Raw genomic sequence first — 14236 nt, forward strand, 5'->3', positions numbered from 1 at the left:
TCAGATTGTACTTTATACACAAATCTTTAGTATCTTTGATAGAAGACAATATTGCTTCAGTCTAACTCTAATAGCAACCATTAGATCCTTGCAATCAATAATATAGACAAAGTCCACTTTGAGATTTATTGGGTAAAAAAACAAGCACGGTTAATCCAAACATTTCTTACCCATTTCAAATTTGTTGGTTCCAGCACTCCTACTATCTCAAGACATTGCATCAACAAACTGTAATGCTGAGTTAAACCACATGACAAACTGTGCACAGCCAGAGGGTGAAACAAAAACAAAGCGTACACACTCTAGAAAGGCAGGGGAGTATGGCACCAAGTAAAAAAAGTAACAACCTTTTTACAGAAACAACAAAAGTGAGAAACTGAATCAAGATGACTTGGATGATATTGGAAAAAATGAAATAAATGCATCCAAAGACAGTCCTGACAAAAAAAAATTCAGATTAAAAATTACTGTAACCAGCATCACCGGCAAATAATGCCAGCGATGCTGAGTTTTACTCATATAAAGGATATTGCACATACTATGTGATTTCTTGGCGGCAGCACCGCGCAGCTCGTGCCAGAGAACCACATGATGACCTGTGGTGTTTTAATAGAGCTGGCAGGATGGGGCAAAGGAAGCCTAAGATGAGTCTGGACTTTGGCCAACCCTCTGAGAACAGATGAAGAGAACAAATGGAGAGCTGAGCGGAGAAGTGGCTGCAATCATTCTCTGAAAGTCCCTCTCCGAGTGGACTAACATCAGTCAAAGGCAGCATGGCAGAGCAAGACACTGAGGGCATTAGCGTTCAGAAAAAGGAAAAAACCCCACTAAGATTCAGCTTAAAGACTGTCAGCGTTTGTCACAGTTAAATAAAGTCATACATTATTGCTACACGGGCAGAAAAAAAAACCCTTCTCTTGTTAGAAACTTGATGAAGGTGTATAGGTTTTACATTTAATTTGTTGTTTTAGGGTTTTCTTATTTTGGGATAACATATTTTTAAGAGGTAGTTGAACTCTGTCAGATATCATGGTAGACCACTATTTTGCAATACCGTGTATCACAATATAGTGCACAATGTACATCTAAGGCACGACAAAAGTATCCTTTATATGTGTGATATCCTTTCTTTGCATAATACGCAGCACATCTAGGATACTGATAGGACTGTCTATTGGCCTGTACGTCATGCTCGTTGGCAGGCTATTAGACACAGACAAGAGGGAAAAGGAGAAAAGATAGATGAGATTGATTCCAGCAGAATAATAACTGCAACATCTGTCTCTCTGGAAATGAGGTGTAAAGTGGAGATGATGAAACACTGAAATACACACACGTGCACATAAACTCCAAAACCCACACAACAGGGTTGCAAAGGCAGCCAATAGAAGATATTTTGGTGACTTCGGGTTCGTTCTGCTCTAAACTCAACAAGACTAAACACCCTGTCCCTTCAAAACAGCCTCTGAAAACAAACATTAGACTTCTTTGAGCCAATGAAATGGACATGCTATAAGTGTACATTTAACTGGAAGTTAATTACTACACCGACTTCGCATTAGGCAATGTAGTGAGAACTGTGTTGCCAGAGTCATTTTCTCAGGTTAAACGACTAAATGGGACAGCAAAATATCCCAGGCTGACAAACTGTGAGGCCATAAAATTGCTCTCTGCTTTAGCTCACAAAAATGTCTGCAGTCTGGTCTGAGCACAGAAAATGACAAATCAGACCTTGTTGTGTTGATATTAGTCATGTATTCCTACTTACTGAGCCCAAGTTGTTTGCAAATGTTCTGTTTACTGCCTGGTTTTACATATTCTGAAGTCATTCGAGGGCTGGGCACACGGTGGAAAACAATACCACAATAAAAATGACACACTTCGAAAACTATGGCCACAGCCGCTCACTGGTGGCCCGACTGTCGCTCTGGGGTGTCCTGTGGTGACTGGTATTGGGAGGTTTAGCACTTTTGTTCTGACTTATCCCGCAGATGCTCAATTTAATCTGGGGAGTTTGTAAACCCGGTGAATGTCTTGACCTCTTCCTCTGGCTGTTTCTGGACAGTTTTTGGAATATGACGGGGTGTATTGTCCTGCTGGGGAGGACACTGTTTAGACAGGAGGTACATGTCAAAGCAACATCAGGAACAGTGGCTTCCCAGCAGAACACAGAATGAAACAACAGAATGAAATGAGAGAAGGCAGGGTTGAGGCTGATAAAGTCTGAATAACCAGCAGAAAACAGTGATAGTATAAATTATTCATTTTCACACAGACACCAATGGAAAGCTGCCACTATACCATAGGCACTGTTCAGTTGTGTCATATGTTGTGTTGCTTTGCCTGCACATAGCATTGACTGCGTGTTATCAGCAGGTGGAAGGTGATAAACAGTTTGCGGTAAGAGCCAGATAAAAACACGTTCTCCTCATCCAGCGCTCCAGCTTCCCATTGAGATTCTTATACATTCCCTTGCATCGTGGTACAGTTAGACACTTACAGGCTCCCGGAGAAAATAAAAGCCAAGCTGTCTCCGTGCAACAATGGCACAGAAACAGTTATTCTTTCCCTGAAAAACATACAGAAAAAGAAGAGCACAAGCTAGACGCGTGTGCGCTGCATGCACACATCTTCTGACATAATTCTTTAAGTTCAAATTTTCCACCACTTATCTCTTGCCTTGTGTCGGGCAATAAACTCTTACAAATGATTAGAATGTAAGTGTGATTTAATTAAATCGAAGTGAACAAACGAGAGCATTGCCAAGAACACTGACACCCTGCCCTAGCCAGTATAGTAATTCATTTTCCACTGACGACTTCCAAATCGTATTGTGATTTCATTAAATCTCTGTATCTGGAGCAGAAAATGTCAAGGAAACTCTCATCACCACAAGCTTAAACACAAAGCTCTACCTCATTCGTCACAAACAGACTGCAGTTATATAATTGTAACGTACATTTGGGCTCGTGACTGGTCTGCGTGCGTTGCCACGGCAACACACCTCTGTTGATACGTCTCATCTTCTCACTCTTCCTCTCTGCTTCTCTCTCCGTTTAGTGAAGCGAAACTTAATAGCAAGAGAAGAGTAAGCAAGTCAAAGGTCAGGTCTGTGTAGCCAGAAACAATCCAGCGGCAGTCAGTTTGGTGTCTCTGGAGGAGTGGAAAGGTTTTTAGATTCTTATAAGGGGCAGAGGAGTTTGTTTGTACCGGTGTTTCCATTGTTCCCAGCTTGCACATGACACAGCCGGAGGGAGAGTGGTATTTGACCCAAGTTTTCTTTGCTTACATAATTCCTGTCTTGACGGGAGAAAACTACCAGGTCCCTCCTGCACACACACACACACAAATACACACTCACCAGACCCAAAGCCAAAAATTCACTACATAACTGCCACTAGGTTTTCACACTTTCCTTCCAACTTTCCTCACACACACACCCTTTCCTTCTCACACCACAACGAGCTACACACGGCTAAACGCACACTTTACCCTATAAGTTCCACATATAAATGCTGCTTAAAAACATAAAGCAAGCAAGCAACAACACACTTTTATGCACACAATAACTTACACACATACTGCACATATAAACACCTATGATTTTCATTTACTGTGCGTACACACACACACAATCCACCGTATACACATACATGCATATGTCAATGCAAACATGCACACATAGTATTTCCACATACAAAAACACACAGACACACACAGACACACACACACACACACAGCCAGGAGTGGATGTTTGGACACAGACGTCAGAGGGGAAAGCTGATCACAGCTGTACTGCAGCCATGAACACTGTGGATCAGAGAGCGTCCCGAAATAACCTCAAACGTTTTTATGTGACCCCCAAAAATTCATATGCACGCAGCGCACACATTTCAGATGAATATCGCACTCATCCTTTGCCAAGAAAAAAAAAACATTTAAACAGGAACCAAAAATTCCTGTAGGCCCAACACTAATCTCATAATAGGTTTTATATATGGTTGGTATTTCTGGATTTGACACCGCACCATTACACTGTGATTTATTATATGGTTCAAAACCATATAATAAAACAAATACATAAATATTTCAATACCTCGTATGTGAAAGGACTTTATTTCTAGCTTTGCTTCAGTGTTTCTTGCCTCCATCCCCTTTCATTTCAGGGTTTAGTCGTAGTCCTTGCCATTGAAACTGATTAAAAGTCTAAATGAGATGTTAAGAAAGTTAAATGTGAAGTATACTGAGAAGTTCCTCCAGAAGGACTACCTCGACTACCTCAAAAGTTCAATCAGTTCCACAAGCATTTTTTTTTAAAATAGAAGGGGGGATTTAAGATGTCACAAAGACCTATAAACTGGTGATGAATTAAAGTTGAGAGCTGTGAGAATGAACAGCAGGTTGATGAAAAGGAAGACCCGTATTCACTGCCATGTTTCCAAATTCTCATCAGATGTGTCTGTGTGTGTGTGTGTGTGTGTGCATGCACTCATAACTCTTGTCTGCTGTAGCCAAGACTCTGTTTCCTGCCAATTCTAAAGTGGGTGGTGGGTGCATTTCAACATCTCTCCATTACGGAGAAGGATGAGGACGAGGAGGAGTATGGAGGTGGCATCTCTGCAATAAGACAGGAAGGAACTGAAATGTATTAAGAAACAGGCACACACACACTCACACACAAATTCTTGCACTGTCTGACACCTGGAGAAAGCGCAGTGCATTTCTACAAATCCCTTCCCCCAGGAGAACCGTTCCACTTCTTCAAGCACATCACTAGTGGAACCTCATCCGTTATTACAAAAGACACACACACGACTGCGAATGCTGTGAAGGAGTCAGCCGAGTCAGAGTAAAGGTACCTGCAGTCACAAAGCACGACTCAAAACACTTTTCCGGCAACGTAAAAGATTGTTCAAAGCTGTTTGGGGTAATTTTACACACGCCGACAGTCGCAGATGGCAGCAGGGGGTAACTCTGATTCGGTATGAATGTTGCCAGTTTCACAAGCCATGTAATGCGATGCCAGTACAGAAGCTGTGCCTTTCACACTTGGAAGTAGCACATACATGTCCGCCCACGTCAAACAGGACTATAGATGGTGCGCTAAATATGAAGTTATTGCAACGCGCAACAAGACGCACATCACTGCTTTCTGCTGTCATCTGTGTTCATTCAAAAACATCATGATGGCATTTGTCATCTAGCATCGGAGGCTAATTCTGTTTCATCCAGCTGCTTTTGGGAGTGGAGAATTTTCAATACATCACGTTTACTCACTTAAACTCAAAAGTGACATTGCATTTTTCTCACTTTTTGTGGAAGTAAATTCAGAATAAACATTTGTTGAGCTACTTCGAGTGCAGCAAAGTCCTGCAGCCCATTCCAACATTGTTATATTTTCTCATTGGCTTTCAAAATAATAAAACTCTGAATTAAAGTCGTTTATTTCTTCTCCCTTTATAAAGATTTTTCTAAAGCAGGAATTTTGTCACAGCAGGGAAAGCACAGGTGTAATAATGATGGCTCAGTTTCTTTCGGTGTCCCAGTAAGCCGTGACAGTGATAAATCATGCACAAAAGCAGGACCTCCCCTAAGTGGAATGCAGCGTTCATTACACCTGTGCTTTCCTCTACAGAACTGTGACAAGTCAAACTGTCTGCTGTGAAAAAAGCTCTATTGTTTGCCTGTTTTCTGCTGATCAGTAACATTTCTCTGTTCTCTTCTTGAGCTGGTTAAGACACATGATCTGATACCGTGACTAGTTTGGAAGAAAACCACGGTCCAACATGTGCAGTAGATTAAAGAAGTGTGATGCGGGAACTTTCAGTAAAGATTAAGAACGGCTAATGCATGAAAATCAAAATATCCTTAATAGCAAATCACTTTAATACCTTAAAATATGTTATTTAAATCTTTTTTTCATGTAATTACGGGTTAAAAATGTCACACGTCATTAAAAAAAATGATATATACTGTATATACAATAGATGATTTCTTAGAAAACCATTTTTTTTTTAATATCTATGCTCATGGCGCTCCATGCTGAGACACCATTGTTTTGTCTGAAATGTATTGGCTTGACCAGTGGCCAGTGACTTCTCACCCTCATCTCCATAGAAACAAAACGCCCAAGAGGGAGGGGGGTTAACCCTTAACCTAACGGGTATGTGTGTGCTCATGTGTGTATTTGTGCAACTGGGTGCGCCCGTGGGAATAGCAGTCAAGCTCCAAAGCTTGTTTAGGTTTTAACACCCATTATGCATCAACCCCCAAAACCAAGCAACGCACACACCGACACATTACACCATCTCCCAGACTATAAGCTGCCCTCATCCGCCACCCTGCCTCCATCCATCAATCCATTATCTGATCCACCTCTGTCCGTCTCCATATCTGTATTAGTCGGACGACGGCAGGGCCAAGGATGAGATGTGGCATGACATCACACAGATTCAGGGCAATGTGGTCTCAAGTAATTAGGACAGGCCTGTTATATAAAGAAACATATAATAGGGACATGTTATAGCTGGTTTTGGTATGAACAGGTCATCACAATATGTCAAATTTCAAATCATCGGAAGAAATTAAACGACTCCTCATATAAAATCCTATTTTCAATTTGTTGATGGCACAAAACACACACGTTACCAGTAAATCTATAAAAAATTTTGTTTGATTATTCCTGTTGAGCGACTTTAGTGCTACACTGTATTTGAAAGGAAAGTAAAAAATAAACACGGTTGCAGGCGGACAGGAATGAAATTCAGGAGGAAACATTACCACAGTACATTTTGGCATGAAAATGGTTTGAACTACAAGATGCTGAATACCATCTGTGGGCAGCTTCACTGCGAACCGTTCAAAATCCAATTGTGCCTCGCCGGGAAAACAAACATAGAAGCACGGAAACAGAAGAATGCATTCTATATTTTAGAACACATTCACACGCACAAAAGCGCACAACTGCATAATTCCCAAGATGTCCCAAAAGGCTCAGAGCAGTTCTTAAATGCATGCATGTGTATGTGTGTGTATGTGTGCGTATGTGGGTGGGGGGTGGGGGGGGGGTCCATTATGTGGCTACACTGAAATTAATTACATCTCTTCACACGAGAACCGGAGAAAGAAGTGAAAAGAAGATGAGAAAGAATGAGTAAAGAGGGACGGAGGGAAAAGATGTGTTTGTGAGAGTGTGCGCTCATTTAACAGTGAAAAAGTTTTCACACACATACGCATGCAGAGAGAGAGAAATGGGACCAAAGAGATACTCCAAGACTTAAGAAGATGAATTGTGTGTGTCTGTGTAGCTGTGTGTGTGTTCATGTAGAGTATGTGACAGACCTCCATTCAGTATTTATGAAGCGAGGGGATAACGTGAAGGTAATGACTAGAAGCTTATTGTTTAGTGCCGAGGTCTGCAGTTTATAACGCTCGGTGGAAGTGGTGTTCATTTGTGAATGAGGACGTGTGTGTGCTTGTGCATGCAACAACGGAGCGGGAGATTTGTTGAGCTTTTTGGAAAGTTGACACTTCTAAGTCAGTGGCATTGTCTCTATGAAAGACTTGGTTTTAGAGTTATGGGTAGAATTTAGGTAAAGGTTAGACGTTGTGTGTGTTTATGTCTCAGTCTAGGTGTGTAGATACGGCTTCAAAGGATCATTACAGGGACTGATAACAGACTATTTCCTTTTAGGAACCGCCACCTAATCTTTGGGAATGACAGGGCAAAGCAATGTCTCACTCTGGAGATGAAAGCAGGCGGTGTCATTGCTGCAGTTTGCTGCCATGGTAACCTCTAGCGTCACCCTAGCAACCCCAGGTAAATACAGGTAAGGGAGAAGATCAAGGGTTGGGATCTTTGTGTCCTGCTGCTTTAATAGAAATTGAACAGGCAGAGAGTAAACAGCACTAGTATTTGATGAAGATTTGCTGATAATCCTGCACATTCAGAAGCACATCAGCTTGCCTTCTCAAATAATGGCTGGTTTGGCTTGAATACATATTTTAGAATTGATGAATTATAAATATTTGGTGTATATGAGAAGCTCTAAACACAAAATGATGTGATTAACAGGAATCCTTCGCACACATTATGATTGCCAATGCCCTGGTGTCTCGTCATGGTGGTTTGCGTCTAGAAAGAATAAATATACGTTCTGGTTTCTAGATCACAGCACAAACAGAATCCAAAATAAATCCCCTCTCAGACAAAATCAATCACTAAAAGACAAGTAGATGTAGTTTTACCAAACGGGAATCCAGGTTAGTCACAAGTTATAAAATAGAGACCACATAATCCATTCTCAAAAAACAATACACTCCAAAAGGATACCTGCCAAGGCCAGGCTGCAAGTAGAAAACCAGTAAAACTTCATAAATCAGTAAGAGTCATCCACCAGTGTTTTTGCTAGGTTCTGATTCTGTAATTTATCAATGCTTCAGTCATATGCGGTCTTGAATATTCGCCTGTTTTCCAGTAAAAAATTTCTGGTTTCTCTTTCTTCGTGCTGTGCTGATGCAAAGCGAACAGATGACTTCATGTATTGTCTGGAGGTTTAGTTAGTCACAGTATGGGATATTTGCTGCAACACATCAGTCTAAAACAAGTTTCGATGCATGCAATAGTGTGAAAAATAACTGCTCCTACAAATGTATTGTTCTGTACTTCCATCTATCCAAGGCCACGGACTGCGTGTGAAAAAGGATGGTGACTGACGTTGAGGTTCTTGTAACAGAAGGCACAAATATGAACTGGAAGGCATTTAAAAGTGTGCCTTTCTTGGATCTTAATGTTAATCTTTGGACCATGGCCTCCACCAAATTTACACAAAAGTAAAAACAAAGTTGACAGCTGCAGCAAGAACATTCCATGGAAGTAGCCATGGGAAATGCTGTTAATCAGTCCTGGACGAAAGCCAGGACGGTGCTCTGATTAAACCTCATCATAAGGTCCAAACAGTCCAATTTGACTAAGGGTGCTTTTACACCTAGGTCACACTGGGAGCATCTCCCAGCAAGGTTGGTTCATTCGGGATGTATGTCTCAGAAGATTCTCAGTCATCCAAGTCATGGTATATCCAGAAAGTGTGACTGATCTGTAACTGGACAGAGCGCAATTACCAAAGGAACAGGTTGAAACAAATGCAACTGGACTTGTTGGGTTACTTGAAGATGTTTTGCCAGTCATCCAAGCAGCTTTTTCAGTCCTAAATGGCTGGTAGGGAGTTGGGGTTTTATCAGGAACATCTGTAGGTGATGCCCATTTACCGCAGAAGCTCCATTTTCAATTAGATGATTTCCTAAAATCCAATTTTCCCACAAAATTATGACCAATCCCAAAACGGTTTGTGTTGAGGGCGTGGCAGAACCTTGTCTTGATTGCATTTACTAGATACGCTGACTTGTAAACACCGAACCATGGTTAAATGCAACGTTCTTACAAATATTGGTGTGAACCAAATACAGGTGTGAAAGCACCCTAACTGAATGAGAGATTAATGAGACATTGCCTGGAGCTTCCCTATAAACATCTCTCCCTGCTGCTCACAAATATGTATTCTGTCCCTTTACTCAGTTGAGATGGCATTGTTACACAGTTAAAACACCTCTTTTGTTTGTATGCTGTATTCGGCCTACCTCTGCCGTCTGTGAATGAGAGAACAATTGCCGGGTCATTTAAGCAACAGCTGAAGTATTACATAACAACTGAGAGGCTGGTTGTGAGGGTTGTGAAGGTCATCAAATGCAAACGGGCTCCATGATTCTTTGCAGGAAGAGAGAAAAAAACAAAAGAACTGAAGAAGCTACTCGGATGAGTAATGAAACGTCTTCTCAAAACACTCTGCAAGTCCAGTTGCCTTTTTTTAAATGTTTTTTGGAAGAGAGAAAAAACAAGATAAGACAACACAGCAATTGACAATTTGACCCAGCAACTGATTCAGCTCAGTAAATAACAATGAACGCACACTGAGTCTATGCCTGTGTTATGTAAATAAACTTTACTTGACTTAAAAAGGTAAGAAGTCATATTCTCACGGAAAATGCAAAATAATTATTTGTTAGGATTATTGTAGAGTGGCACTGTAGTTTACTGTCTCAACACATGTTGCCTGTTTATAAAAAGTCTGTTTCACACAGTGTTTAGCAAAAAGAAAAAAGAAGAAATGATTAGCCTTGATAAACTCTAACTGGTCAAAGAACAACATCAGCAACAGCAGGGGGAATAGCTGGTCTTGCTGCTGACTCAGCACGCCTGCCTCTTCTTCCATTTCCATAGCAACACATTCATTCTCATCTACAACCCTTAATACCTGTCGTAGTCCTCTGTTTCACCTGCTCCTCCAGTAACTGTGGTGTCCGTGCGCGTGTGTGGTAGTACTGACCGAGTGTGTCACTCAAAGACGCATTTAACTCCCTTTGCAAGAACTCTTGCTCTTTACACACACAGACACACACGTAAACCCCACTGTTAGAGGAGATTAATTCACACTTTCATCACCAAGCCTCGGCCCCAAGAGAGCCTGGAGGAGACTTGGGCAAAGTGACTGCAGGGGGATTGCAGAGGGTAATGGGTTATAGGTGTGTCTGCGTGTGTGTGTGTCCACCAGCAATAAAAGCTACATCCACAGTGGAGTGCTCTCCACATGGGGCCCTGAAGCAAGCACAGACTGGCCGCAACGAAGAGAGGAGCATGCACTGTGTGTACTGTGCATATCAGTAATGCAGATGACTCAGATCAGCTACAGTCAAATATAAACAATAGAAATCCAATACATTATGCTCTAACAGCACAAGCATTTGTCTAAAATGTATACGTATTATAAATAGCAGAGAACATACATTGTTTTTCTTCACGCCGCATGCCACTTTTGTGCATTTTCCATACAAACCAGGCTTCAAAGTCGCCCTGCGGGGACGTGGTACAGTTAAATGAGTGAACTGAAATGGAGTCTTAAGTGTTAGTGGAAATGTCACTGAGGGTTTGGATTCCCGTTCATCGCCATGAATGAATGACTGCTCCCAGCTCCCCGCACTTCATCACACCACAGCGCTCCACTGCCTCAATCAATAGCTTGCTTACATGATAAGTACCGAGCAGAGGGCTGTGAGAGCTCATGGCAGTTGGCTTTATGTGCATGAATATTCATTACGTCCCTCTTACTGGGGACATCGCCGCGGAAAGGGCTGACGGGCAAACGTGAACATACCTGCCCGCGACCACCTTAATGAACTCACAGGAAAACTCATGCCACGATATCAGCGAAGAAAAGTGCAATACAGCCTCCTCGTTTACGACGAACCGCTTGCATTCTTCTGTTTTATATCTTTGTTTATTGAATATTTGTTTTCATTGCTGCTAATCAAACAGATTGTATTCGGGAACCGTGCATGTGTTTGTGTATCCATCGGGTGTTGTATTTTCTAATTATCCTAAGTTTGCCAGATACATTCATTAGACATTGACACTGATCAACATTACATTAATCAAAAAATGAAAACAGTGAATTGCAGCCTCGTGTGGTGCCCCACACAAAACGGATGCTTCGAAAAAATATCTGAAGCCACACTAAAAAAACCGAGCCACCACAACTGCCAAGTTTTTCCAGATTTTAAATTGCAGTTGAGGGCAAAACGGCTATAAGCATTTTTGCAGCTTAAGGCTCATTATAACACATTTTGCTGTCTGGCTGCCACACTACAGCCACATTCTTTAACACATTACAGGCACAAGACAACACATTGGATCCACTGCACAGGAAGTAAACAAGGCTCTGGGTTCCTCTCCTAAACGAGTGTGGGTTCCGAAACCTCACACTGCTAGACTTCACCAGGCGACTCGAACACTGACCACTGACCCTCTCAGTCTGTCTTTACAGCATGTCTCCTTCCTCTCTTGCTAACAGTTTAATTATACCTCAGCCGCAGCACAGGAAAGACACCCTTATTATGATAACACAATTGGGAGACAACAATATAAATCAGTCAGATCTGCAGCAGTATGGGAAAACCACAGCAATGCATGTCTGCTTTCCCATCCAATTACATTTTGGACATACCCTCTAACTCTGTCACCATGTTTTATGACTTGGGCTCTATGACTGAGGTTTTTTTTTTCTATCAACACCATTATCAAACAGTCTGCTGCAATCAGAGTCAACTGCATGAATGTACAAAACATAATGTACAAATGCCATGGAGATATATATGCATGCTGAACACACTGTTCTCCGTTTTTTTAAAAGTACTTCCACTTAATTCTGCTACTCTCCAGAGCAGCAGCGTACAGTGGGAACCAAACTTTAAGTTATGTTTGGAGAGCTGCCTAATTGAAAAGTAGCTGACTATTAGAGAAATACCATAAAGGTGTTTAATGCTCTACACTGAGACACAGGTATTATGGATGATGGGAAAGTGACCAACCTTAACAGGGGAGCTCCTGGTGGCTACGGGCAGCTCTCTGATTGCAGTGCCCGGAGGAGAGGCGGATATCCCGGCTGCGTAGCCCTGCAGCGATCCCCCGGCCAGGGACTGCCTGCCGCCTGCTCCTCCTCCGCTTCCTCGCTGGGGCCGCTGCTTGATACCATCCAGAAGGCGGACCAGGAGGATGTTTGCTGGCAGGTCGTCCACCCCGCAGTCCACCAGGATGCGGCACTCCGGGCAGCGGAGCTCGTTCCTGGAGCTGACAATGTTCTCCAGGCAGCGGCGGCAGAAGGTGTGCTGACACGGCAGCACCTTGGCCGTGGTGTCCAGGCGCTCCAGGCACACCGAGCACTCCAGCAGATCCAGCAGCGACGAAGAGTCGTCCATGTCGGCGGAGAGGGCGAGCATCTGGGCTTCAGTGTCCGTGGGGACGCCGCGGCGACTGTTTCGAGGACCGTGGAAATGAACCGGGGGCAAAGAACATTCTGGGAGGCGAGCCGGCGGGAAGCAGCCCACGGACGCCCCGCGACGGAGTCCCCTCGTGTGTGTGGCGAACAGTTACCCCCGTGCCGTGAGTGTTCGCCGCAGCTCCGTGCCTCTCTCTCTCTCTCTCGTTCCCTCTCCCTCTCTCTCTGTCTCCCCCAACGTGTTTGTGTTTCGCTGGCTCTCCCTGTGTGTCTCCCCCTCTCTCCAGCAGCTGTGCAGAAAGCGGTGAGGTCACGCTCTCATCATCATCATTCGCGCGCACATCAGAATTGCGGCGCGCGCTCACGCACCGAAGACAGATTGATAAAGACTGAGAGAGAGAGAGAGAGAGAGAGAGAGAGAGAGAGAGAGAGAGACCTTCAACCACCATTGGCATGCAGGCAGGTCCACAGCTCCTCAGTTGCTTTTCTCTCCTCACTCCTTCACACTGACTGGTAAGTAGGTGTCACACCTCCCCAACAACCCCGAGAGGTTGAAATGACTCCTGACATCACCTGCTAACAAAGACAAGCTAACACAGGTTTAGCCTACATGTGATGAACACTATAGCTACAGGCTCAGGACGTCTCTCTCATTAAAACCCAATAACCACTCCGTTTGGACATGTCACAGAACTTGAATTGAGGTTATTTTTGCTTGAGTTTGTTTGCATCATATTGAAATAAAATTCCAGTCACAGAAGGCACTAAATAGAAACAAAACAAAACAAAACAAAAGGAATCAACGTGTACTGTCTTCGTGATGCCTACCTGACAGGAGCAGACGTCCTTTTGATTACCTCAGTAGCTACCGAGCAACCAGCTGACGGCTATAAGAAAATGTGGTTTATGGCGACACCTGGTGGTCGCGAGTGTTCATGTAAGTGAACTCTCCTAAAACGTAAAATACAACACCTGTGAAAAACGTATTATTATTGGCCATTTTTATAATCGTTACTTCTGTTGATGAAGTGAAACAGCATCTAAACAGAATTTGCGCAAGAACCTATCCCCTTATTCCTCAAGGAATATTATAGTATATAGGATTAAAGTGGTAAGAGAAATCATTGAAAACAAAACATACTGTGATGTAGCTTCATCAGGAACACTCTTCTTTAAGTGTGTCACAAACATGATAACACAATAAACAGATGCAACCGCTCTACATTACTGTTACATACTCTCACTTGCCAGTTCATTAGGTACACTAGGTGAAACGACTGCGTTCTAATGTAACAGTCCTGCACAAAATTGCCATTTCTAACATTTCTGGATGTAGTCTTGTCGTGCTGTTAAACTGGATTGAATTAAATCGTAAAGTGTAAACTGGGGTTGTCAAAATAACAGAAACG

At 42.8% G+C, this 14236-nt stretch overlaps 2 protein-coding genes across 2 annotated transcripts in view; one reads left to right on the plus strand and one right to left on the minus strand.

Moving 5' to 3' along the window:
* Positions 1-13197, minus strand: part of LOC311487991 (E3 ubiquitin-protein ligase SH3RF3-like) — a 93519-nt gene extending 80322 nt beyond the window's left edge. The window contains exon 1 of the mRNA XM_084544488.1: positions 12421-13197. Coding sequence (XP_084400614.1) covers positions 12421-12828 — 408 coding nt within the window. The 5' untranslated portion in view covers positions 12829-13197. The remainder of the gene's footprint in view (positions 1-12420) is intronic.
* edar (ectodysplasin A receptor) overlaps positions 12978-14236 on the plus strand; it is a 51247-nt gene continuing 49988 nt past the window's right edge. The window contains exon 1 of the mRNA XM_084544489.1: positions 12978-12991. The gene's annotated coding sequence lies outside the window, so the exon portion shown is untranslated. The remainder of the gene's footprint in view (positions 12992-14236) is intronic.

Source organism: Chelon labrosus, assembly GCF_963514085.1.
Source record: "Chelon labrosus genome assembly, chromosome: 5".
Lineage (NCBI taxonomy): Eukaryota > Metazoa > Chordata > Actinopteri > Mugiliformes > Mugilidae > Chelon > Chelon labrosus.